The 27,741-nt window shown below is 43.6% G+C and overlaps 1 protein-coding gene across 2 annotated transcripts in view; it reads left to right on the top strand.

Moving 5' to 3' along the window:
* The window catches only part of CTDP1 (CTD phosphatase subunit 1), a 149,142-nt gene that overhangs the window by 95,043 nt on the left and 26,358 nt on the right, over positions 1-27,741 (top strand). Inside the window, exon 12 of one of the 2 annotated variants that reach the window (XM_073566334.1) lies at positions 11,584-11,753. The exons of the other annotated variant lie outside the window; for it this stretch is intronic. Within the exon in view, the coding sequence (XP_073422435.1) occupies positions 11,584-11,753 (170 nt within the window). The remainder of the gene's footprint in view (positions 1-11,583; positions 11,754-27,741) is intronic. 2 annotated transcript variants of the gene reach the window in all.

Raw genomic sequence — 27,741 nt, 5'->3', positions numbered from 1 at the left:
GTACCTGGAGACCATGTCACGGATATATGGCGGAGACAGGTTGTGGATGGCTTTGTATGTCATGGTTAGGGTTTTGAATTGGAGCCTCTGGGCAATAGGAAGCCAGTGATGGGCCTGGCATAGGGGGGAGGCTGGGGAGTAGCGGGGAGACAGGTGGATTAGTCGGGCAGCAGAGTGCAGGATGGACTGGAGTGGTGCCAGAGTGCTAGAGGGGAGGCCAGAGAGGAGGAGGTTGCAGTAGTCGAGGTGGGAGATAAGAGCATGCACTAGTGTTTTAGTGGTTTCATGGTTGAGGAATGAGCGGATCCGGGAGATATTTTTGAGTTTGAGGTGGCAGGAGGAGGCGATGGCTTGGATATGTAGTTTGAAAGAGCGCGCAGAGTCTAGGATCACCCCAACATCCCAAGGCATCGAGCGTGTGGAACTGGGGAAAGAGAGCAGCCATTGACATTGATGGATAGGTCTGGTGGAGGGGTAGAGTGAGATGTGGGAAAGATGATATTCTGTTTTGTCCATGTTCAGCTTGAGAAAGCGAGCAGAGAAGAAGGCTGAGATAGCAGATAGACATTGTGGGATTTCGATCAGTAAGGAGGTATGGTTGGATCCAGATAGGTAGATCTGCGTGTCATCAGCGTAGAGGTAATACTGTAAACCGTGGGATTCTATGAGCTGTCCCAAGCCGAAGATAGAAAGGTAAAGATCGAGAAAGGTAGAGATGGCTAGTTCTGGGGGGCGGTAGATGACAGCTGGTTGGAGGTGGAATAGATGCGGACGGGAGTGCACCTCGAACGAGGGAAGAGTAGCGAAGGGTGGCAGAGGAATTGGGGTAAAGGAGCAGATATCAGACAGGAGCATGCCAACTCCTCCACCACGTTTGTTGCTGGGGCGAGGGGTGTGAGAGAGATGGAATCCGCCATAGGAAAGCGCAGCTGGAGAGGCTGTGTCAGAGGGAGTGAGCCAGGTTTCAGTGATGGCAAGGAAGGAGAGTTTGTTGGTGATAAAGAGGTCATGGATAAACGACAGCTTGTTGCAGACAGAGTGTGCGTTCCATAGGGCTCCAGGTAAGCCCAGTTTCACACATCCGTTTTTTGTGTCCGCCAAACGGATCCGCTTCCGTTTTTTTGCTGCTAACGGATCCATTTGGATCAGTTTTTTTTTACGGATCCGCGGTAGCCGCTAATGCAAGTCTATGGGGGAAAAAAACGGATCCGCCAAAAACATGGAGGATCCGTTTTTTAACAGAAAACAACGGATTTGGACGGATTTAAAAAAACGGAAGTGTGATTCAGGCCTAGGGGGGTTGTGGGAGTGGGGGCTGGATGAATAGGTATGAGGTTTTCTTGGTTGCGAAGACATGTAGAGGATAGTGGCAGGGTGTTAGAAGTGAGTGTGGGGATGTGTTGAGGAGGGCCAGGATTAGGGGATACGTCGCCAGCAATGACGAGTAGCAGACAGAGCGTTAGAAGGTGGGAGCAGGATAGGACATGATGTGGCCGTGTGTGTCTGGAGAAAAAGGATTGTATGTGGCGGAACAGTTCTGACGAAGAGGTGAGATGGCTGGGAAGGATGGCCGGGAGATGAATAGTTCCTTACTAGGAGGGGGGATTACAGGAGTTAGGGAAAAATAGAGTAGTATGGGGGTGATTGTAAAAAGAAGGCGAAACATTGTAGTGGTGTTATAGTCCGTTACCTTGCAGTCAAATTCCAGTCCAATTCTAGTCTAATTCACCGTAGTGTACTTAGAAATCAGTACTTTGAAATATGTATTTTGAAGTAGATGGAGCCAACTACGTCTGGAGCAGACCCATGCTGCTGAATATATGTGCAGCTAAGAACAATCATGTGTGACTGAAAGTGGGGTGTGACTGCCCAGGCCAGATGTACTGAGTTAAGCAAATGTCATAAAAGGGGGAAGGGGTTATACAGACCACTTAGATGTGTGGTAAAGATAACAAGATGGAGTACAATTATGGCTACAAGAAGATGGGTAAGCAATGCATACCATATACAATACAATGCAGTTCACATGGAGCATTCAGGAGCATGAGAAAGTGGTGGAAATTCAGCAATGCATACCTTCATCTAGTACCATGACAACCAGCACAAACAGCAGCGTCCGTCCTGCACACACTGAGGCCCCTGATCATGTGACCCCTTTAAGGTATTTTTGTAGATGATGTTTTAGATTGGAGTATAGATAATTCATAAAGTTATATAATCTTACTGCTAATTTATATCTGTATATGCAGTTTTCTAAGTCTGTATGTTTGCATTGTTTTGAGCGTTGTGTGCTGTTTTACTTTTTTATATGAAGCTGGATTAAGACAACCTGGAGATCCTTGTGAATGTATACATTTTATAAAGCCATTGATGCAATATTAAAAGATTGCCCTATTATTAAATGTTATATTTATCTATGGACCAAGTGAGCCCTAACCATTTTCCTATTGGAATTCTTTAAAGGGAGTCTGTCAGTAGGATCATTTCTTCTAAACAGTCTATATGCGCATGTAGGTCATAGAAATTTGAATAAAATTGCCTCTTGGTATCTGCGATCTGATGTTTTCTTCCAGACAAATATATATATTTCTTAACATCAGGGCTGTGGAGTCGGTAAGCCAAACCTGCAACTCCAGCTCCTCAGTTTTCCTTACACCGACTCCGACTCCCACATATATTGCTTATATTTAAGTGAAAAATTGTAGTACAATGGGAACATCAGACATTTAATCATTTTATGATACAATAATCAAGATATTTAGATAGCACATAATATATATTTATTGGAATACAACTTTAGAACACAAACTAATAAATTGTAAATATGTAATACACTATGTAATATCGATTACATATATTGTGTGTGTGTGTGTATACGTGTGTGTGTGTGTGTATGTATATATATATATATATATATATATATATATATATATATATATATATATATATATTAGTGTTTTTACAGTACAGACCAAAAGTTTGGACACCTCATTCGAAGAGTTTTCTTAATTTTTATGACTGAAAATTGTAGAGTCACTCTGAAGGCATCAAAACTATGAATTAACACATGTAGAATTATATAATTAACAAAAAAAAAGTGTGAAACAACTGAAAATACTGTCTTATATTCTAGGTTCTTCAAAGTAGCCACCTTTTGCTTTGATTACTGCTTTGCACACTCTTGGCATTCTCTTGATGAGCTTCAAGAGGTAGTCACCGGAAATGGTTTTCACTTCATAGATGTGCCCTGTCTGGTTCAATAAGTGGGATTTCTTGCCTTATAAATGGGGTTGGGACCATCCGTTGTGTTGTGCAGAAGTCTGGTGGATACACAGCTGATAGTCCTACTGAATAGATTGTTAGAATTTGTATTATGGCAAGAAAAAGCAGCTAAGTAAAGAAAAACGAGTGGCCATCATTACTTTAAGAAATGAAGGTCACTCAGTCCGAAAAAACCATCAAGCGCTACAAAGAAACTGGCTCTCATGAGGACCGCCCCAGGAAAGGAAGACCAAGAGTCACCTCTGCTGCAGAGGATAAGTTCATCCGAGTCACCAGCCTCAGAAATCGCAGGTTAACAGCAGCTAAGATTAGAGACCAGGTCAATGCCACACAGAGTTCTAGCAGCAGACACATCTTTACAACAACTGTTAAGAGGAGACTTTGTGCAGCAGGCCTTCATCATAAAATAGCTGCTAGGAAACCACTGCTAAGGACAGGCAACAAGCAGAAGAGACTTTTTTGGGCTAAAGAACACAAGGAATGTACATTAGATCAGTGGAAATCTGTGCTTTGGTCTGATGAGTCCAAATTTGAGGGCTTTGGTTCCAACCACAGTGTCTTTGTGCGACGGAGAAAAGGTGAACGGATGGACTCTACATGCCTGGTTCCCACCGTGAAGCATTGAGGAGGAGGTGTGATGTGGGGGTGCTATGCTGGTGTCACTCTTGGAGATTTATTCAAAATTGAAGGCATACTGAACCAGCATGGCTACCACAGCATCTTGCAGCGGCATGCTACTCCATCCGGTTTGTGTTTAGGTGGACCATCATTTATTTTTCAACAGGACAATGACCCCAAACACACCTCCAGGCTGTGTAAGGGCTATTTGACCAAGGAGGAGAGTGATGGGGTGCTACGCCAGATAACCTGGCCTCCACAGTCACCAGACTTGAACCCAATCAAGATGGTTTGGGGTGAGCTGGGTTGCAGAGTGAAGGCAAAAGGGCCAATAAGTGCTAAGCATCTCTGGGAACTCCTTCAAGACTGTTGGAAGACCATTTCTGTTGACTACCTCTTGTCAAGAGAATGCCAAGAGTGTGCAAAGCAATAATCAAAGCAAAAGGTGGCTACTTTGAAGAACCTAGAATATAAGACATATTTTCAGTTGTTTCTCACTTTTTTGTTAATTATATAATTCCACATGTGTTAAATCATAGTTTTGATGCCTTCAGAGTGAATCTACAATTTTCATAGTCATGAAAATAAAGAAAACTCTTTGAATGAGGTGTGTCCAAACTTTTGGTCTGTAGTGTATGTATATGTGTATATCACTATGTAATAAACTATGTAAGTGGCAAAAAAGTTTTCAACAAAAACATACTAAACATTTGTGCAGTCTATGAATTTGTTCTAAGAAATAGAATTGCCTCCATCAGATCCTCCTTCATAAACCTCTCTACACTAGGGTTGGAGGCAAAGCCGTAACCACATGGGCAACATCTCTAACAATTCCGGGTATAAAGGAATTTCCTCATGCACAGTCAGTTTTGATGAACGGTTGAATTTTTCGATTTCTTTGAGAGCAAGTTAAACATTTTGCTGAAATATGGTCAATCTGCTTGCTATAGGAGACAGAGTGAAATCTTTTTCCTTGCGGCAACGCTTTGCCTGCTCCTTGTCATTCAAATACTTGTCAAAGTCAAACTCCTCATCTGATGAGGATGAAGATATGGGAACAGTAGCACTGTCAGGACCCAAGTCCTCTTGTGCCTGGCAGGCCTCCTGTAGGCCACTCATCCTAACTGCTACCTCAGTCAGAGCTTCTTTTCCTTTAGTAAGCTGTTGATCCTCAAGCAGTATACGATGACTTGGGTCCACATAAACAGCTGCCAGAAAAATTTTATTTTCCAATAGCTGTGTCTCTCTCCGTTTCATTGAAGCAGAAATGCCATCTGCGATTAAACCTCCTCTTTGGGACAGGCAAAATAGCAAGTTTTTCCACTACCTTATGAAAATGCCAGGAGTTAAATCCTCAGCTTGTAATTTTTTTTAGTCACGGTAAATGGGTTATTTAAGCAATTCCTTCAATTCAGCCACCTGTGTCCATTGACCTTCATTTAGGGTTACCTGAGGGTTCGCCATATCTCTAAGAAACGGTTTTAGTTCAAGCAATTGCTCAATCATTAAATAAGTGCTGCCCCACCGACTGGCTTGATCGACAATTGCCCCTTTCCCAGCACATCTCTTCAAGATGGAATCAATTTTAGGGGTTATGGTGGCAATAACCAATTTCCTCACTTTTCCAATCAGATTTCCAGCATGTTCCTCTTGCAGACTGTCTCTTATTGCCAGCTGCAATGTTTGCACAACACCGCGCATGTGATGAATATGAAAGTGTTTTGAAGCAGCTTCAACAAGATCATCTGTTTCTAAAGTATAATTTTGCTGTTCTTCTGTTGCAATATCTGTTTGTTCCTCAGTTACATGAACAGCACTGTGGCCTTCCATCTCAAACATACTGAATCCTAAATTTTCTTCTAGCTGTTGTTCATTACTCTCATTCATCAGTTTAATTATACTTATCATGTTTGAAGCATTGTCCGTTACAATAGCAAGAACCTGTTCTTTTTTTAGTTCGTAATCTTGCAGAACTTTTTCCACTAAGGCCTGGAGAAACTGGCTGCTGTGATGAGCTTTAAAAGTATCTTTTACTGCCAGTGTCTTGGTAACAATTTCTTTGTTGTCACAAACTTATCGAACATTGATGGCAAAATAGTTCACTCTGTGACATGTGCAGGCATCCATTTTAACAAACATGAAGCGTCTTTTGAGAGTCTTTTTAAGATCTTCCTTTTGTTTGAGGGCTTCTTCAATCACTAATTTTCTAATACTTTCTCTTTCCAGAGAAACACCAAGTTTGTGGGCCATTTCTCCATTAAGAGCTGTGAAAGCTGGTCGTGCAAATAATGATAATGAATCAAAAAAATAGTCCTAATACCAAGTATACTGGCACTTCATAAACCATAAGAATACAACAATTATCGGACTTATATTCTAATTTATGCCGAACTGAAGAGACCCAGAAATGATTAAAAAAACAACGTTTTATTGAATATATTAGGCGAAACGCGGGTTGGGGAGGTCACGCCATGCACTGCCACAGACGCCTGTTTATATGAGGTAATTGTCCATTTATATCCCTCATCTTATTTAGGATTTTTTATCCATGATGATGTTAGTAAACAAGATGGGTGTCTAGGGTTCAGATTTATATATAATTAGCAATACAGCCATTATTGTGTTGGCACCTATTGTGTACTTGCAATTTGCATATAGTTAATATGGTGTTTGTACTGTAGTTGCTAATTTTTGTTTATTGGCCTGAGATAGTAATATTTACAGGATTACCTTAGACATATTTTCTTGCGTCTTGGACGTATAATTCCTCCTACTGGGTTATTTTGCTTTTTTAATATTTTTAATATATTCAATAAAACGTTGTTTTTTTAATCAAATAATGATAATGGTACACCGTCCTTCACAACAAGCTGTATGAGCTGTCTTTTAAACATATCTGCTGTCATTGTTACAGCAACTTTGTCACTTACAAAATATCTTGTTAATGATGTTTGAGATGCTCTTTCCTCCTCCTTTGCCTGGCAGGAAGTGCTGGGGGCGCGGGTTTCTCTTGGTGCTGCTGTTATCTTTCTCAGTCACAGCTTTGAAAATTTCTGGGTGGAAGCGTTGTAAATGTCTTTTTAGATTGGAAGCTCTTGTAGGAGTATTTTTATCACTGCCTGAGTATGCACTGATTTTGGCATCACAGCATTTGTTTTCCTCTAGGTCACTTGTCATACATTGACACACAAAATATTTTTCATCGTGAGTCACTGTGAAATGCTCAAAAAAAGGAGTGTCTGTGTGCTACCCGGCTTTCATTCTTTTTGGTACAGAAGATATGGATACACAGATATGGATAAATGGATGGATAGAGCAGATTTCTAATCTGCTTTTGCTATTGAAAACATTATCTATGAGCTCAAAAACCTTTCAGGTGAAGTGTTTTTTTAAAAAACTGATCTGCTTTTGCAGATGAAAAACGTATCCTCAATAACGCAGCAAAAATTCTGTGTGTGAATGTAGCCTTAGATCAGGAATAGAACAGCCATTTATAGGACATTTCATAACTTTCCCAAGTTCCTATGAAAAAAATATTCAGCACATTCTGCATTGAACTACTGTACCCAATTTATTTTATATTTTAGGAGTTGGTCCATTTTATACCGAATCCACCAAAATGAGCTCCGACTCCACGAGTCCGACTCCACAGCCCTGCTTAACATGTAAATGAGCTCTTAAGATCTATGGACCGGACACAGATCTGCATGAGAATCTGTCTCAGGAGCTTATTTTAAATGAAGGCGGTTTTATTTGTGTGAACCAAAATAATGACTGACACTTTGCTCTCAATCACACACTGCTCTGCAGTGAGTTCAGAACAAAGTACAGCAGAAGTGAACTTGTCTTATTACAAACATTTGCAGCAGTTGTTCAATCATAGTGCTGTTTGCTCTGCTGCAGAGCTGTGCCTGATAATAACTAACACGGTACAGTAGAATTGAACCTTCTCTTTGCAAACACATTTGCAGTGATGTCACCTCTGCTCTATTGCCCCCTCATTTCCCTACACTGACTGCCTGTGAGTTGGAAGATGAACAAATGTGAGAGAACCTGTGATGTTACAACAGAAGTGAACATTATCTCATTACTGTGTTAGTTCTGATTTCACTAGAGTTGTGTGTTGGCATGAGAGCAGTCATTACATATCACACTGATAACGTCCCCTTTCATTTAACCCTTTCACGACAGTATGATGTACATGTATGTCATATGTTGTGCCCCTGGGACCTTTAATGTGACCTCGCACACTGAGCCTGCATCTTTCTTCAGAGATGATGGCTGATTAAGCTGTTATCTTGTTAAATCCCACTGTCAATCTGACAGATTCATGTTATCACGAGGCGCTTATGGGTTGCCATAATAGCTGGAGGTCTGCTGAAGACCTCCTTGCTTGTCATGATGATTCTCCTGTGAAAAAGCCAGCCTCTAGCTGGTATTTATAGGAGATTGTGGTTTTAGCTATACATGGCAATGCTGATAGCATGTGCTATATATAGCAGTGTATCAGACGACTATTACAGTAAATAGGAAAAACTTTAAAAAAAGTTAATATCGCTTTGCCTCATTAAAAATAAAACCATTAAGAAATACACATTTGGTGTCGCTGTATTCGTAAAAGCCCGATCTACCAAAATAATTAATTTGATCGGTAAACGATGTTGGAAGAAAAAATTGAGGCGTCAGAATTACTTTTTTTGGCCTCAGCAACATTGCATTAAAATGTAATGAGAGACAATCAAAACATTGTATCTACCCCAAAGTGGTAGCAGTAAAAATGTCGGCTCAGAATGCAAAAAAATAAGCTCTCATGCAGCACTATAGCTCTAACTTTGAAAGCATTGCAGGTCTTTGGAAAATGGCAACAGAAGGTGTTTTTATTTAATAAAAATTTCCGTTTTTTTTTCCACCACTTCTATAATAAAAAACAAAACTAATACATGTTTATTTGCGTTTTTGTGCTGCCCTGGAGAATCATATTACTAGGACAGTTTTGCTGGACAGTGAATATGGTAAATTAAATAACCCAAAATTTGTGAAATTGCGCTTTTAGCAATTTCAACACACTTGACATTTTTTCACACTTTCCAGTGCTTCACTTGATAAAATGAATGATGTAATTCTAAAGAGCAACTCTTACGACTATATTGACGGAAAAAATAAAGTTTATGGCTCTTGGAAAATGGGGAGGAAGAAACGGAAAATTGCCCAGAATAATGGAGTTAAAAATAAGCTCAGAATGCAGATTCTCATACAAAATCAGTGGCCTGCCCATATAAGAAAAATGTGGATTTCTCTGGAATAAGACATCGGATCGCACATATCAATGTATCATTTTATTCAGCTTCCTATGACCTACATGCATTTTATAGACGGCTTAGGAAGGTTGATCATACTGACAGATTCCCTTTAAGGACAAATACCTAAATATTGCTTTTATATAGTTGTTCCATTTCAGAACGTCCACCAAATATAAAGCTTGTGAATGTTCTGGAAAGAACAAAGACTAACCCCTTCATTTGATACATGTAGACCAGGTCTTTCTTGCCACAGGATGTAAATTTGTCTAACAGTGATGTATAACTCATTAATGTGTGTTTAATCCATTAAAGAAAGTGCAGAATTAGAGTAAAATGTTCCCAGACTTCAAGTTTCACATCTGCAAGTCCAACTGAGTTGAGTCTTCTCTTCCAGCAGGGTGGTGAACATCTTATTAGTCTTACAAAGGTTTCATTAGTCAGGAATACAGAAGGGCGTTCTTATGAAAGTTAAAATGCAGGAAATTATGTAAATTTTGGTTAATTTCCTTAGTTTTTGCAAAAATGTTCTGATGGAAATGATCTACATTATCAAACTACCCGTATATAATCTAGTATAAGCCGAGGTACCTAAATTCGCCACGAAAAACTGGGTAAACTTATTCACTCAAGTATAAGCCGGGTATGCATTGTCCCCTCATCCCTGTCCTGGTATGCATGACTCCCCCGTCCCTGTCATTGTATGCATGGCTCCTTATCCGCTATCCTTGTATGCATGGCTCCCCCGTCCCTGTCCTTGTATGCATGGCTCCTTATCTGCTATCCTTGTATGCATGGCTCCCCCATCCCTGTCCTGGTATGCATGGCTCCTTATCCGCTATCCTTGTATGCATGGCTCCCCCGTCCCTGTCCTTGTATGCATGGCTCCTTATCTGCTATCCTTGTATGCATGGCTCCTTATCTGCTATCCTTGTATGCATGGCTCCCCCATCCCTGTCCTGGTATGCATGGCTCCTTATCCGCTATCCTTGTATGCATGGCTCCCCCGTCCCTGTCTTTGTATGCATGGCTCCTTATCCGCTATCTTTGTATGCATGGCTCCTCCATCGCTGTCCTGGTATGCATGACTCTCACGTCTCTGTCCTTGTATGCATGGCTCCCCCATCGCTGTCCCTGTATGCATGGCTCCCCCATCCCTGTCCTTGTATGCATTGCTTCCCCATCGCTGTCCCTGTATGCATGGCTCCTTATCCCCTATACTACTTGTATGCATGTTTCCTATTAAAAAAAAAAAAAACATCGTCACCTTCCTGCGCACCCTGATGCATCTCGTGCCGGCGCCAGCAGCTCTTCCTGCCGAGCGATCACGTGGCCTCTCTCATTAAGGTAATGAATATTCACTCCATGCCTATGGGAATGGAGAGATGTGCATATTCATTATCTTAATGAGCGGGGCCACGTGATGGGTGTATAGGACGGTGAGTATGATTTCTTCTGGAAGCTGGCGGCTGTGGGTGTCACTGTGTGCGCGCAATAAGAGAAATGAATATTCATTCCTCTTGATCAGCGGGTACAGTTACAGCCGCAGCTGCCGTCTCCTGCCTCCTGTGACCCGCTGCTCTGCCGCTCTCCCTCCCCTGCCATCCTTCTGGCATATCTGACTCGTGTAGAAGTCAAGGCGGGAATTTTCAGCAGAAAAAATGTGCTGAAAAACTCTTACTTACACGGTACATGTCCATTTACTTATATAGTCTAATTACATTGTATTTTTTTTTTTTTAACAAGCGATTAGCGATGAGCGAGCTCTGATGAGGTGTTATTTGAGTCCGCCTGTGTCTTAATAGTTTCTTCGGCGTGCTCTAATACTATGTTTGAGTCATTGTGGCTGCTCGATAGCTGCAACATATGCAGGCGCGGCGAGTCGAACATAGTATTTGAGCACGCCGAAGATACTGTATTATGACATGAGCGTGCTCGGATAACACCTTATCAGAGCACGCGCACTCATCACTAATGGCTATGTTTGTAACCGCTAACTATTTTGGTGACAAATATTAATTTTTAAAGCTCCATTAATTCCATGGTGCAGTACACTTAAAGGGTTACATACTTATAATACCTATATAATGTACAAAATGCCGTGAAAACAAACAGTGACAGACTGGTACAGTGGGGTACAGGACCCGACAATCACAGGCTTGTAATTTACAGGGTATTGGAGAAGGTAAATGTAAGTTGGGGAGGATCAGATGTTATGTGAGTGCTCCAACGTATTGTCCGTAGAGGGAATATAGAGAACATTACTCAGAGTCTCATTATTGACTTGCAAGCTTGCCTTTGATGTCAAGGTCTAGTCCCTCTGTTTTTTTGTTTTCCTTTGAGAATCAGCCTTGGTTATAAGCCTCTTAAAACTTCATGTTTTCAGGTTGACGACATTTTGGGTGAAGGCAGTGATGAGAGCGATAGTGAGAAAAAGAAGTCTGTAAAAGTTAAGAAAACACCAAGTACACCACAAAAGAGCCCAGAGAAAATCCCAGAATCGAGAACTGAATCGTCATCTTCTAGCGAACAGAGCCTATTAGATGGTACACCGCGGTGAGTACATTGTGTAATATATACAGATTTCTATATAAATATCCATCCATATATATTCACCAACTGTGTTGTAGGATACATTTATTTCCCGTCTGCATCAGTTGTGCTATATTTATTGAAATGGTGCCCCGGGCATGATTGATATGACTCTGCTCATATCAATATTCTGATTTTTAAGGCGGAACTTAACATTTTCTACTAGAAATGAATGTTCTCTTTTTGGAGGACTGAAGTCCACCCACTGATTTTAATCACAATTTATTTCATCCTGAACAATATTTGAGACTTTAAGGGAATGTGCACACGCTGCGGATCCGCTGCAGATTTCCTAGTGATTACAGTACAATGTAAATAAATCTATGGGGGGAAAAAAAATGCTGTGCACATGCTGCGGAGGAATCCGTGCGGAAACGCCGCAGTTTATTTTCCGCAGAATGTCAATTTTGTGCGGATTCCGCAGCATTTTTACACCCATTCCATTATAGGAATCCGCAGGTGTAAAAAACGCAGGCCAAATCCTCAATAAATCCGCAGGAAAAACGCACAGATTTTGACCTGCGGATTCTGCCAAAAATAACAGATTCAGCGCGGAAAATTCCGCACACGAATCCGCAACGTGTGTGCACATTCCAAAGACATACTGATAGGGAATTTAAATTGTGAGCCCCATCGGGGACAGTGATGATGTGTGCAAAACTGTAAAGCGCTGCGGAATATGTTAGCGCTGTATAAGAATAAATATTATATCCTAATATGTTTCTGGGTTTTAACCCCTTCACCCCCCCCAAGACTGTTTTCACAGGCCTTTTTTTTTTTTTTAAATTCTGACCAGTGTCACTTTGAGGTAATAACTCTGGAACGCTCCAACATATCCCAGTGATTCAGAGATTTATTTATTTTTTTTGTTACATGTTCTACTTTATTGAGGTAGGAAACTCAGCACCACAAAGGAAAATGAGACTGTAGGTTTAGCTGCAGTGTAAATTTGTTTTGAATCCAGCAAGGAGACAAAAACAGATGTGGTCAAATGTTTTAACCGGCAGTTGTCATTGTCAAAGACATCTGAAGTTTGTGAAATTACTAAATATGTATGTATTATACTGTGTATTAAATGATATATACAAAATTATGTACAAAGCTATACATAAGATTATGTACAAAAATTATGCAAAACGAATATGCAAAAGTAAGTACATGGATCAAATAGAGAAGGGCCAGGGAACAATGAGCAAGAGATCCAGTGGAGACTTGGGGTGTGTGCACACGCTGCGGATTCTGCTGCGGTTCCGCAGCGGATTTGGCCGCTGCGGATCCGCAGCAGTTTTAGCTGCGGTGTACAGTACCATAATATCCTATGGATATTAAAAACCGCAGTGCAGACGGTGCGGATTTTTCCGCGCGGTTTTCCTGCGGTTTCAAAACCGCAGAAAGAATTGACATGTCAATTCTTTCTGTGTATTCCGCTGCGGTTTGCCATCTCCTCCATTGTGGAGATGAAAAACCGCAGGCTAATCCACAGGTAAAACCGCAGGTCTTTTGACCTGCAGATTTACCTGCGGATTTTACAAAATCCGTGCAGCCAAATCCGCAGAGCATTCCGCAGCGTGTGCACGTACCCTAAATCACTTTCACCTGTTGCTGGTGCAGGTAGGCAGAAATCTAGTAGAGCAATAATGTAAATTGTAAGATCTTTCACAAGGAAGTAGTCAGTAATCTGTATAGCAATAATACACATCATGGAAGGAGGGGGGGGGGGAGTATCTGTAGTAGAAATGCTGCATCTCAAAACCTGGATGGAAGGAGCTTGAAGCAAAGGAAAATAGTAAAGCAGAAAAATTTCTAGAGGACTGGTGTGACAATTGAATTATTGATTACAATTTTGACTGGAATAGATTGCGGATGCTGTGTCACATTTGAAGAGCCTCTGACATGCCAAAACAGCAGAAATCCCCCACAAGCAACGCCATTTTGGAAACTACACCTCTTAAAGAGAATCTGTCACCTCATTTTTGGCCTATAAACTGCGGCCACCGCCATCAGGGGCTTATCTACAGCATTCTGAAAGAAGGTGTACTTTATCTGCCCTGTTGAGGGCAGAGTAAAGTACTGCAGTGCGCAGGCGCCGGGAAAGGTCAGAGAGGTCCGGTGCCTGCTCACTGCAGTACTTTACTCTGCCCTCAACAGGGCAGATAAAGTACGCCTGCGCAGAAGCCGCGGCAGAAGTAAGAAGGAGGACGTCATCACTAGAAGATGGGAGGCGCCGGACCAGACCGCAACACCCATCAAATTTTTCCACTAAAATTTGACCCCAATTTTCGATGCTCAAAAGGGATAATCTGAGACAATGATCCATACAATTTGTTGCACAATCCTCCCGAGTACGCCAATAGTCCATAAGTGTTTGAAAAATAATTTTGAGGCACAATGCAAAGCTTAGAAGGGAAGGAGCACCATATTGTAGTGCAGATTTTGCTGTTATGGTTGCTTTTGCCTTGTCAAATTGGCAGAGTCCCTAAGGTACCAGAACTGCAGAACTTCCCTTAAGTGACCCTATTTTACCAACTACACCTATTAATGAATTTATCTAAGGGTGCAGTGATCATATTGACATGACACCATGAGTGTTTCACAGACTTTTATGCCATTGGGCTTTGAAGAAAAAAATCAAATTTTTACCCCCAAAATTTAGTTTTAGCCCCAGATGTTACATTATCATTATTTAGCTATACAGTACTTCTTAGCTACATGGTGAGACTTTGAAGGGAAGGAGCGCTATTTGACTCTTGGAGAACACATTTTCGTAGAATGCAGTCATGGCTGAAAATGTTGGCACCCTTGAATTATTGAAATTACGCGTTTTGATATACATACACGTTTTTTTTTTGTGTGTACTGTAACAACACAAAAAAAGGTAAGTTTGACATAATTTAACACAAAACCCCCAAATATGGGCTGGACAAAATTGTTGGCACCCTCAACTTAATATTTGGTTGTAAAAAGTAGCTGCAATCAGTCACGTCCTATAACCATCAACTTTCACCTCTCAACTGGAATTTTGGACCTCTCTGATTTTGTAAACTGCTCCAGGTCTCTCATATTTGAAGACTTCCTTGGCCCAATCCCAATTTTAACCCCTTCATGACCGGAGCGGTTTTCGGTTTTGCATTTTCGTTTTTTGCTACCCTTCTCAGTTCGACACCATTAGTTTTACCGTATTGTGTACTAGAAAACGGGGAAAATATTCCAAGTGCAGTGAAATTGCAAAAAAAGTACAATCCCACACTTGTTTTTTGTTTGGCTTTTTTACTAGGTTCACTAAATGCTAAAATTGACCTGCCATTATGATTTTCCAGGTCATTAAGAATTTATAGACACTAAACATGTCTAGGTTCTTTTTTACCTAGGTGAAAAAAAAATTCCAAACTTTGTTAAAAAAAAATAAAAATTGCGCCATTTCCAATACCCGTAGCGTCTCCATTTTTAGTGATCTCTGGTTGGGTGAGGGCTTATTAATGCGTGGCAAGCTGACATTTCTAATGATAACATTTTGGTGCAGATACCATCTTTTGACTGCCCGTTATTGCATTTTAATGCAATGTCGCGGCGACCAAAACAACGTGATTCTGGGGTTTTGACTTTTTTCCTCGCTACGCCGTTTAGCGATCAGGTTAATCCTTTTTTTTATTGATAGATCAGGCGATTCTGAACGCAGCGATATCAAATGTGTCTGATTTTTTTTTTTAGTTTGTTTTATTTTCAATGGGGCGCAAGGGGGGTGATTTGAACTTTTTTTTATATTTTTAAAAACTTTTTTTTTAACTTTTGGCATGCTTCAATAGTCTCCGTGGGGGAAGACTAGAAGCTGCCATAACTCAATCGGCTCTGCTGCATACAAGCGCTGATCAGATCACCTGTATGTAGCAGAATTACTCATTTGCTATGAGCGCTGACCACCGGGTGGCACTCATAGCAACTCGGCATTGACAACCATAGAGGTCTGCAGGAAACCTCTGGTTCTCATGCCAACCCATCTGTGACCCGTGATCACGTGATAGAGGTTACCAATGGGTGGATTTCCTGCGCGATTGCCGGAAGCGCATGTTAAATTTAATGGGTTAATAGTCACGGGTGGATTGCGATTCCACCCGCGGCTATTCCAGACACAGAGACCTAAAAAGACTAGACTGCAGTTTGCCAAAATGTACGTGAGAAAGCAAAAATCCTTCTGGGAAAACGTCTTGTAGATGGATGAGACAAAGATAGAGCTTTTGTGGTAAAAAAAAAAAACAGAATTTACCAAAAACAGAATAGCCATACAAAAAAAAGGAACACGGTACCTAAAATCAAATATGGTGGAGGTTCAAAGATGATTTGGCAGTGAGCCCACATCTTTCCCGGGACATGTCAGCTGTTTTGAAGAGCTGACATGTGCCTCTAACAGCCGCAGGTGGAATCGCTATCCACCTGCATCTGTTAACCCGTTAAATGCCGCTGTCAAACTCTGACAGTGGCATTTAACACGCAACTTTGGCATTTAACGGACTATTGAAGTGTGCCGAAAGTTAAAAAAAAAAAAATTTTTAAATATATATAAAATATAAAAGTTCAAATTGCCCCCCTTTGTGCGCCCCATTCAAAATAAAACAATAAAAATAATCAAACATACACACATTTGGTATCGCCGCGTTCGGAATCGACCGATCTATCAATATAAAAAAGAATTAACCCGACCGCTAAACACTGTAAAGAGGAAAAAAAAGTCAAAACTCCAGAATTCCTTTTTTATCGTTCGCCTTATTGGGGGACACAGAGACCATGGGTGTACGCTGCTGCCACTAGGAGGCTGACACTATGCACAAAAAAAGGGTTAGCTCCTCCTCCGCAGTGTACACCCCACCGACCGGCAGGAAATTCCTCAGTTTAGCTTAGTGTCAGTAGGAGGTGGACACGGGTCTTTAATTAGACCCATATCTACCTCGATGTGTCGTTCCCTTTCAGGTTTCCGGAGGGATACAGTGTGAATGGTCACTACTGTACTCCCACAAGAGACTGAGTACGGCGTGTACTGCCACCCCGTATCCTCATAGCTCTCAGTGGCGGGACCACAGCTTAGCACGGGTGCGTGCCAGCGGTCAGGAGAGTCCTCGCCCCCCTGCCTTCCACCCACTCGCCTACCAGAGCCTGTCGGTCGGATGAGGCGCGGATACCACAAAGACACAGACCCCTGGGGTTTCAGGATTCTTGGGAGCGGTCGCCGAGGGAGTACCGTGGAGTCTCTGCGCCGCCCACGCCTTCCGGCGGCCTCCGCATTCGTACGGGCCCCGGCTGTTGCGCGGGCCTTGTTCTATGCCTCTCCACCTCCTTCTTTCTTCGGCGTTCGGCAGGGGATCCAGGTGATAGGTAGGGAGGTGGCCGCGGCGACGCTGCGAGAACTCCGCGCCGCCCCGCGCTGACAGGCGGCCGTCGCCATTAATTTAGTCCCCGGCTTCATTTCGGGCCTTCTCTGACGTCACGGCCACGCCCCCCGCTCTCTCTCTCTCATAGGCGGGCTTCTCTCCCGCCCGTTCTAGGACCACCCACCGCCTCTCAGAGCCTGCGGTGGGCAGCGGGCGGTACCCTCTTTGCCTCAGCAGCTAGCTCCGCCCATCTTCGTTTGAAGGCGTGCGTTTATCCTGGTTCCCTCAGGCTGCCGCCATTTTATCAGCCTGTCAGCCGGACACAGAGGGATTCCACGTTCTCCTCTGCTGGGGCCCTGCATCTTCAGACGAGCCGTGTATCAGCACCGTTGGGGACACCGCATCGTGAGTAGCTCTGCAACTACAGACTGAAACCCTTCTCTGCCTTCTGTCCCCCAACCTTCCAGCATTTCCGCAGGTTTCTTCATTATCCTAACTCTAAGGCTGAGCGTGGCCGTCCGCCTGCCCCCACCCCTCTGCCTGGACTGCAGCAATCCCATTCAGCATGACTCCGTCCAGGAGCCGCCTATTGCGCCACGTGAAAGCGAACCCCCCCATTCCTGGTTGGGCCTCGTCGCTTTCACAATCTGTGGCAGGCCTCACCAGGGTGTCTCAGTTCATAGTAGCCGTCCTTGATAAGTTGCCCCTGGACACTTCTGCAGGGTCCAGCAGGTCACATGAAGCTCCATCTGAGCCAGCCAGCAAAAGCCGCAAAAGGCCCAGACAGGATCTCCGGCCGGGATCCCTATCCTGGCCTCACATCCCCACATAGTCCTTCCCAGCAGTCGCCCTCCCGTGCCTCCTGACCCGAGTCAGGTGAAGCGTTCTCGGATGTGTCATCCGAAGTGATCTTAGAGCTGTACGCGGACATGAAGGTTACGGTACAGAACCTCATTGCTGCAATTAACCACACCTTCGAAATCTCAGACTCCCCTGCGAAATCCTCGGAACAGGAGGTTTCGTTCAGACGGGCAGAATCACCTTCCAGGGTCTTCGCCTCCCACTCTGAGTTTGGCAAGATCCTTACCAGGGAAAGAGAAAATCCGACCAGGCGCCTTCAAAGAGGGAAGCTCCTCGGCGTGCTGTACCCGTTTGCCAAGGAGCTCACCAACAACTGGTCTGCTTCCCCCTCGGTAGACGCACCCGTGTCCAGACTGTCTAACAGCACGGTCCTCCCGATTTCAGGTGTGGCGTCACTAAAGGATTCGAATGATAGGATTATAGAATCCTTAGCAAGGCATACGAAGCGGCTGCAGTGGTGCTAAGCCCAGCCTTCGCTTCCTCTTGGGTAGCGAAGGCCATAACCACTTGGGCAGAGGATCTCTGCAAGGGCATCCTAGGTAAGGCCCAACCAGAGCAATTGGCCGCACTGGCCAACCAGATCTCCCATGCAGGGGATTATCTGCTCTCTGCCTCCTTGGATGCCGCGTCTTGCGCAGTTCAGGCGTCAAGCAGCGTTGTGGCAATCCGACGTACAATTTGGCTCAAGGCTTGGCAGGCGGATTTGAATTCAAATAAGTCTCTTACCAATCTGCCTTTTCAGGGAGCGCGTCTCTTTGGATCCCAGATGGATCAGATTATTAAGGATGCCACTGGAGGCACGAGTTCCCTCCTCCCTCAGTCCAAGCCTCGCAGACCTCCGCTAAAACGTCAGTTTCGGCCCTTTCGGACATTCCACCGTTTCAATACGGCAGACAACTTCACTTCCGGAGTGATCATGCCCGTCCCCGAGTCAGAACGGTTCACAGGGTTTTACTCAAACCTGTTTGTGGTACCAAAAAAAAAAAAAAAAAAAGCGGTACAGTTCGCCCCATCTTGGACCTCAAGTTACTCAACAAGACAGTCCGACTGCGTCACTTCCGAATGGAGTCTCTGGTCGGTAATCGCTTCCATGGAGACGCAGGAGTTCATGTGTTAAATAGACATTCAAGATGCCTATCTACATGTTCCCATATTCTCCGGCCATTAGAAATTCCTGCGATTCGCCAGGAACATTACCAATTCGTTGCACTGCCGTTCGATCTCGCCACCGCACCCAGAGTATTTACGAAGATCATGGCAGCGTTGATGGCCTTGCTGAGAATCAAAGGTCTCGTTCTTTTTCCGTACCTCGACGACATTCTGATCGAAGCTCCATCCTTTCATCAAGCTCGCCAAAGTCTTACCATCATCCTCGACACCCTGTCCAATTTCGGGTGGCTCATCAACAAAAGGAAGTCCTGCCTTTTTCCGACACAACGTCTTGTGTTTCTGGGTCTATTGTTCGGCACTCGTCTATCGAAGGTTTTCTCCCACAAGAAAAGATTTGCACCCTGCAGCGGGATGTGCGAGCGCTGCATATCTTACGACTTCCATCTCTCCGGACAACCATGAAAGTCCTGGGAAAGATGGTGGCAGCGACAGAGGCGGTTCCCAATTTCACTCCAGACCCCTCCAACACGCCATACTGTCTCGGTGGAACAGGTCTGTTCTTTCCCTGGACCGCCCATTTCGTCTTTCATACCGGGTCAAGCAGTCCCTCAGTTGGTGGCTGATGTCTCCTCTCATCTCCATAGGACGGTCATTCCTTCCCATTCACTGGCAGATTGTGACAACGGATGCCAGCCTCCTCGGCCGGGGGCAGTGTTCCGCAGTCACACTGTTCACGGTCGATGGTCGATTCAGGAGTCAGCTCTGCCAATCAACGTCCTCGAGATACGAGCGATTTATCTGTCTCTTGTTCACTGGGAGAGGCTTCTCAAGGGCCTGCCTATCCGGATTCAGACAGATAATGCCACAGCGGTGGCATATGTCAACCGCAAGGGGGGGACACGGAGTGTCTCAGCCCTGGCAGAAGTGTCCAAGATTCTTCATTGGGCAGAGCTTTCAGTCCCGGCAATATCCGCGGTGCACATTCCCGGCGTGGACAACTGGGCCGCCGATTTTCTCAGCCACGAGGGTCTCGTGGCGGGAGAGTGGTCCCTACGTCCGGAGGTATTTCTTCAGCTTTGCCGTCGTTGGGGAACCCCGGACGTAGACCTGCTAGCTTCTCGCCTCAACAGGAAAGTCCCACAGTTTGTATCCAGGGCTCGAGATCCTCTCGCAGTGGGCGCCAGCGCTCTGGCCATTCCTTGGTCGCAGTTCAAGCTCCCCTACCTATTCCCTCCTCTGCCTCCTCTTCCCAGGCTGTTGAAGAAAATCAAGGCGGAAGGAATTCCAGTCACTCATCGCCCCGAATTGGCTCAGAAGGGCTTGGTTCACGGACATCGTCAACCTTCTCGCGGACACCCCCTGGAAGCTTCCAGACAGGGCAGATCTGCTGTCTCAAGGTCCGATTTGCCACTCCAATTCTCGGCCACTCAATTTAACGGCGTGGCTGTTGAAACCGAGGTTTTGAAGCGATCAGGCTTTTCGGATCGAGTTATTCATACTATGATCCGGGCCAGAAAGCCATCGTCTTCCAAAATTTATTACCGTACCTGGAAGGCCTATTTCACTTGGTGTGAGTCCAACGACATTCCGCCCATGCATTTTTCGCTCCCTTCTGTCCTGGCGTTTCTTCAGGCAGGGCTTGATGCAGGCCTTGCCCTCAGCTCTTAAAATGGACAGCGCCGAAACTTGACCTTTTAATTTCAGAAGACGTTGACCTCCCGTCCTCAGGTCAAGACCTTCCTTCAAGGAGTGGCTCATACGGCTCCTCCGTGCCGAGCGCCCGTAGATCCTTGGGATCTTAATCTGGTTCTTGAGGCTCTGCAAGGTCCTCCCTTTGAACCTCTCAGGGAAGTTTCCCTAGCCCTCCTTTCATGGAAAGTAGCCTTCCTAGTAGCCGTCACCTCCATCAGGCGCGTGTCGGAATTGGCGGCCCTCTCTTGCCGCTCTCCTTTCTTACTACTCCACCAGGACAAGGTAGTTCTGCGGCCTCCGCCCTCTTTCCTTCCTAAAGTGGTGTCCACTTTCCACCTGAATGAAGATATTGTTCTCCCGTCCTTTTGTCCGGGTCCAACTCATCCTCGGGGAGCGCTCCTTGAACAAGCTGGACTTGGTCAGGGCGATGAAGGTCTAGCTAGGACGACTTCTTTGAGGAAGACAGACTCTCTCTTCATCATTCCAGATGGAGCGCGGAAAGGTCAGCCGTCCTCTAAGGCTACCATTGCTCGCTGGATCAGATCGGCAATTTTGGAGGCCTACCGGGTCAAACATCGATTGACCCCTCCGGGAATTAGAGCTCACTCTACCCGGGCAGTGGGTACCTCCTGGTCGGTGCGCCACAGAGCTTCCGCGCTGCAGCTTGCAAAGCTGCAACCTGGTCATCGGTTCACACATTTGTGAAATTCTACAAGGTCCACACCTACGCTCCGGCGGATGCCAGCCTAGGTAGAAGGATTCTGCAGGCAGCGGTGGTGAGTCCGCAGCCCTGATGGAAGTTTGCTTTCCCGCCCCAGGGACTGCTTTGGGACGTCCCATGGTCTCTGTGTCCCCCAATAAGGCGAACGAGAAAACAGGATTTCATTGGGGGACACGGCACCCTCCCATGTTCTGCAACTCATGTTCTTATGTTTGTTGGTTATTTACAGTTGAGTTGTCTGTTCTGTTTTTCAATCTATTCTGTTACTTCTCCTACTGCTTTCTCACTAAATGAGGAATTTCCTGCCGGTCGGTGGGGTGTACACTGCGGAGGAGGAGCTAACCCTTTTTTTGTGCATAGTGTCAGCCTCCTAGTGGCAGCAGCGTACACCCATGGTCTCTGTGTCCCCCAATGAAGGCTCCGAGAAACAGATTTTACGGTAAGCAACCCAAAAATCCTGTTTTTTGGTCACCGCAACATTGCTTTAACCCCTTAACCCCCCCGGAGCTTTTTACTGTTTTGCATTTTCGTTTTTCACTCCCCTCCTTCCCAGAGCCATAACTTTATTTTTCTTTCAATATGGCCGTGTGAGGGCTTGGGTTTTTTTTGCGGGACGAGTTGTACTTTTCATGACATCATTGGTTTTACCATGTCGTGTATTAGAAAACGGAAAAAAAATTCCAAGTGCGGTGAAATTGCAAAAAAGTGCAATCCACATTTGTTTTTTGTTTGGCTTTTTTTACTAGGATAACTAAATGCTAAAACTGACCTGCGACTATGATTTTCGATGTCATTATGAGTTCATAGACACCAAACATGTCTAGGTTCTTTTTTATTTAAGTGGTGAAAAAAATTCCAAACTTAAAAAAAAAAAAAAAAAATTGCGCCATTTTCCAATACCCATAGCGTCTCCATTTTTTGTGATCTCGAGTTGGGTCAGGGCTTATTCTTGCGCACCAAGAACAATTTACGTTTTACTCAAAAATATACCTGTAAAGAGAAAAATCAGACAAACTGAACATTTGGAAGTGGTCTCTTAATTTTTGCCAGAGCTGTTTATACAATTTTTTTTAAACTTTTTTATTTTTTATTTTTTTTAACTTTTTTATATAATCCCTATATGGGACTTTAACTTTCATTACTCTGATCGCTGGTATAATGCATTGCTGTTCTCCAGCATTCTAATGTATTATATCTGTCAGCATCACACTGACAAAAGCCTCTTGGACCATACTCTCAGCATGGTCCAACAGGCTTGCCATAGCTGGCAGACCTGCAGGTTATCATGATGACCTCAAGTTGATCGGGCCCTAGCGATGTCTCCGATGCACCAATCAGAAGGAAGAGGGAGCCCCCTTTCTCTCCTGGCTTATTGAATGTTGAGATCGATTGCAGCATTTAGGGGGTTACGTGCCCGGTCTTGACTATTACTTATTCTGAGCTCCTTGTGTTATTGCGTGGGCACAGAGCATGACTCCTACTCCGTGCAACATCTGTCTACTCTTCTCAATAGTAGGCGCCAGAGCGTCAACATTGTGCCTGAATGTACGCATATTGTGCCAATTCTACTACTCAGAAGGGATGCAGTGATGCTGAGAGTTACGTTTATAGGACTTCGGTCCTGTGATCACGACTAACGATATGGCTGCCGGACCAAAGTTCTGTGATTTGTTTTTGCTCTACTCTAATTTTCACCAGTCAGAGAAGACTTTATGTTGTGCGTTGTGTGTTGTTACCATTTTGGGGATGTGCACTTCAAAAGGACACTGAAAATTACTCCATGAATAGAAGATGGTAAACCATCAGTACAGAGGTCCCTAAGCCATCCAATAGAAGTTGCAGCTGATTTATATTCAGTTTCTGCAGGGTTTTCTTGCTTTTTCTCAGTTTTTGCGATAACGGTCTTGCAGACCTGAGAAAAAGTAACTTAAATAGATTGTGAATGAATGTATGTTCTGGATGTCCATGAGCACTCTTGATTCTCATAAGTAGTGAGAGAATCCTTCTGTTTCTTTGGATTGCTTTTAGTTTAATAGATGTTTGGAGGCATTGCAGTCTTACTGAAGTGATGACTTAATTAGTAGTACCAGTTGTTGCTCATTACTAGAAGCAAAACCGTAGCAGTGTGCAGCGTTGTTTCTCGGTAAATCACTGCTGACAGGATTACCTGTTTCATTTTAGAAATACAATCTTACAGGTTTCAAGACCATTTTCTGTTCTAGTTTGGTTTTGCTTGTTTTTTGCTTGTTTAAGCTGCAATATTTTTTTCCCAGGGGCGATGAGAAAGACTAAAGAGTTAGCAATTTCATAGATACGCATGGAAGAAATAGATTGCTTTGACGTTTCCAATATGAACCCATTGCTGTCTTCCAGTAAAATACAGAATCTACCAAGGAAGTTGCAGTTCAAAAACAGAGTAATTTCTGTAGCCGAAGCCAAGTGTCACAGCTGGATAACTCTTGTATTGTAGTATTTACGTTCCGTTTTACAGTTCTACGTGGCTTGGATCACCATAGGGTTCTATATTGACCAAAGTATCGACCCTAAAATGAGGCTCTTATATTCAAAACTTTGCCATCCCTCTCTAAAGATTACATCCCAGCAATTAACTGAATACAGTTGGTGACCTCTTGATTTGCAGTTTGTCAACTGTCACAATTGGACAGCAAAATTGCTTGTCCTTTTTTAAAGGCCTTGTCTCAAGTGTTAAAGAGTAAGGGTCCCGTTACACATAGCGACGTCGGCTCCAGTGATCCTGACAACGCTATGACCTGTAAGGATCGCTGGTGCGTCGCTACATGGTCGCTAGTAAGCTGTCAAACAGGCAGGTCTACTCAATGACACAGCAACAATACGGCGATCCGTATAACGACCTCTGCGGTCGTTGGGACCTTGTCACACAGCAGCTATTCTGACGACTCAGACCTCCATAGGCATGCTTCAGCGTTGCCTTTTCCACGCCCCTCTGCTCCGATTGGTGGCCACTAATGCGCTATCACTACGCGGTTTGCTTCAGTGTCCCTGTCTGAGTCGCTAGTGCGCTATTTATTCGTGGATCCCCAGTCACTGACACGGGGACACACAATTATTATAACTGTACATGTTAAATGTTATGATTGCATATAATTGATAGCTGACCTATAAAAGGAAACGCTACAGAGATCCTAATTTGAGACCACTAATCGGAGCTGAGGGGGCGTTGAAAAGACAAAGCAAAATCACGCCTGAGTTCTGAGTTGCCAACGAGGTCGCTCGTCGTTATTGAGTCAAACACAGCGATGCATTCTGGTCAGCGGGACACCAACGATCAAAAAATGGCCTAGAACATTCAAGCACGATCAGCGATATCGCAGCGGGGGACCAGTCGCCGGTATGTGTCACATGTAGCGAGATCGCTGGCGAGGTCGCTGTTGCGTCACAAAACCTGTGACATTTCTGCGATCTTGCTAACGATTTCGCTATGTGTGAAGTACCCTTAACTAAACTTTATTGTTTACTTTTCCTATCTAGCAGCTTTAATTGCCTGCAAATTATTGGGGTACTAAGAAACTCACCAATGCTTAAAGTCACATTTAGAATGTTGGTACTGTAATACTTGACACACATTCAGCATTCATATCTGCAGTGAAGAGTTTGCTTCACATTAGCCTAGAGGAAACTAGATCCTTATAGGGTTGTCCAGGATTAGAAAAACTTGTCTCCTTTGTTACAGAAATTGTGCCACCCCTTAGTATGCGTTATCTTCTATTTCAACTTTAAATTGATTGTTGTCACATTAGAAAGCCGCTTAGGCTCTTTGTCCTACTGAAAAACTATTGATTAGTGATGGTCGAGCAATAAAATGCTTGGGTGCTCGTTACTCGAAACGAGCAAATTGTAATGCTCATCTGCTTGTTTTGAGTAACAAGCTTAATGGAACTCAATGTGATACTCAAGCATTTTTCTGGCAGACCCTACTAGGAGGTCTGTAGGGTGGGAAAGATCACTTAAATGTATGGAAACATAGCTGAAATGGAATGGAAAAGCATGAGGAAGGCCCCTGGGTACATCTCTGGCTCCCAATTCTGGTGCTTAGCCTTGCGAGGGTAATCGGGGTGAGGGGATTAGGGGTTGATGTCAGCAGCTGGCGCTGACACCAAGCCCTGGGGTTAGTAGTGAAGAGGTGTCAGTCAGACTCAGACACCCCCATTACTAACCCTGTAAGTAAAAATCAATAAACACATACAGAAAAGTCCTTAATTTAAAAAAAAAAAAGTCTTTCACCAATTTATTTCCCCAAAAAAATCCCACGCCTATCTGCCCATTGTCTAATGGATCTGCCGCAAATTGGTGAAAGAGGATATCTTTTTTTTTTTTTTGTTTTTTTTTGTTTTTTTTTGTTTTGTTTTGTTTATAAATAAATGACCTTTCTATGTGTGTGTGTTTATTGATTTTTACTTACAGGGTTAGTAATGGGGGTGTTGGACCGACACTTCTCCATTACTACTAACCCCAGGGCTTCACTTCATAGTAGCTGTGATTTTTGACAAATCATAGCTGTCATCAACTCCATGTATTACCCCGATTGGCACTACACCCGGGTAATCGGGATGAGCCAGGTAAAGCACCAGAATTGGCACATCTAATGTGATGCTCCAATTCTGGGGCAGCAGCAGGCTTCTATTTTTTTTGGGGGGGGCTGGGAAGGTTCAATAACCATGGACCATCCCAGCCTGACAGTAGAAGCCTGCAGCTGTCTGCAATCTACAATCTACACACAGGTGTGATCACTTCCTCTTATATGAGGTGGAAACACCAATATTAACATATATTTACATATATAACAACACAAATGCAATTTATTAAAAAAAATGGACATGTCTAATTTTTCATTTAAACCTAAACGGCCCTGTGCCTCAGCATTCAAAATCCATTTTCCCTCTCTGATTTATAATAGGCTGTTATGGTTTTCTCCTTGTATAGGGTGCTTGACATTTTCTAGACATACAAATCGCAAGAAATATGGATTGGCATTATGATGTGTCTGATCAATCTAGGTGATCCTTTGCCTGAAGTAATAGATTTAAAGTGTTCTCTGAACCTAATAAATAGTGGATGAATAGTTTTCCCTATGTAAGAAAAAATTTACAGGGGCAAAAAAAAAATAATATACACCCTATAATATAGACCATAACCGCCTATTAATTTGAGAGGGAAAATGGATTTTAAATGCTGAGGCACAGGGCTGTTTAGGTTGAAATGAAAAATTAGACATGTCCATTTTTTTATAAATTGCATTCGTGTTGTTATATATGTTAATGTTGGTGTTTCCACCAGGGCTGTGGAGTCGGTGTTCATTTTGGTGGAGTCGGAGTTGGAGTCAGTATAAAATGGACCGACTCCGACTCCTAAAATATATAATAAATTGGATACAGTAATTCAATGCAGGATGTGCTGAATATTTTTTCATAGGAGTTTAGGAAAGTTATGAAATGTCCTATAAATGGCTGTTATATTCCTGATCTAAGGCTACATTCACACACAGCGTTTTTCCTGTGTTTTTTGAGGATACGTTTTTCAGCTGCAAAAGTTGATCATCTTTTTAAAAAACTGCATCACCTGAAAGGTTTTTGAGCTCATAGATAATGTTACTCAATAGCAAAAGCAGATTAGAAATCTGCTCTATCTATCCATTTATCCATATCTGTCTATCCATATCGTATCTGTACCAAAAAGAATGAAAACCGGGTAGTACACCAATATATATTCTGTTCTATCTAAATATCTTGATTATTGGATCATAAAAATGATTAAATGTCTGAGGTTCACATTGTACTACAATAAATTTTTCACTTAAATATAAGCAATATGTGTGGGAGTCGGAGTCGTGGAGTCGGAGTAAGGGAAATTGAGGAGTCGGAGTCGCAGGTTTGGCTTACCGACTCCACAGCCCTGGTTTCCACCTCCTATAAGAGGAAGTAATCACACCTGTGTGTAGATTGGACCCCTTAAAGCGCTATGTGAGCGTGAAACGACCGTCGTCCACCTGTTCCCCTGCATGTTTCCCCCTGCACGCCGCACTACCGCTAGATGGATGTCCAGATTTTATTGAAATAAAGGACTTTTAATTCACAGAAGAGACTGGTGAGTGCTGCCTTTCATATTCTCTTTTCTGGAAATTTACTGCATTGTTGGCTACTGCACCACCATAAAGAAATAAGTCTCTTCA

The sequence above is a fragment of the Dendrobates tinctorius genome, unplaced genomic scaffold, assembly GCF_039654945.1.
Source record: "Dendrobates tinctorius isolate UK_male_01 unplaced genomic scaffold, ASM3965494v1 ptg000004l, whole genome shotgun sequence".
In the NCBI taxonomy this organism is placed as follows: Eukaryota; Metazoa; Chordata; class Amphibia; order Anura; family Dendrobatidae; genus Dendrobates; species Dendrobates tinctorius.
This window is presented reverse-complemented; position numbering and strand designations above follow the sequence as displayed.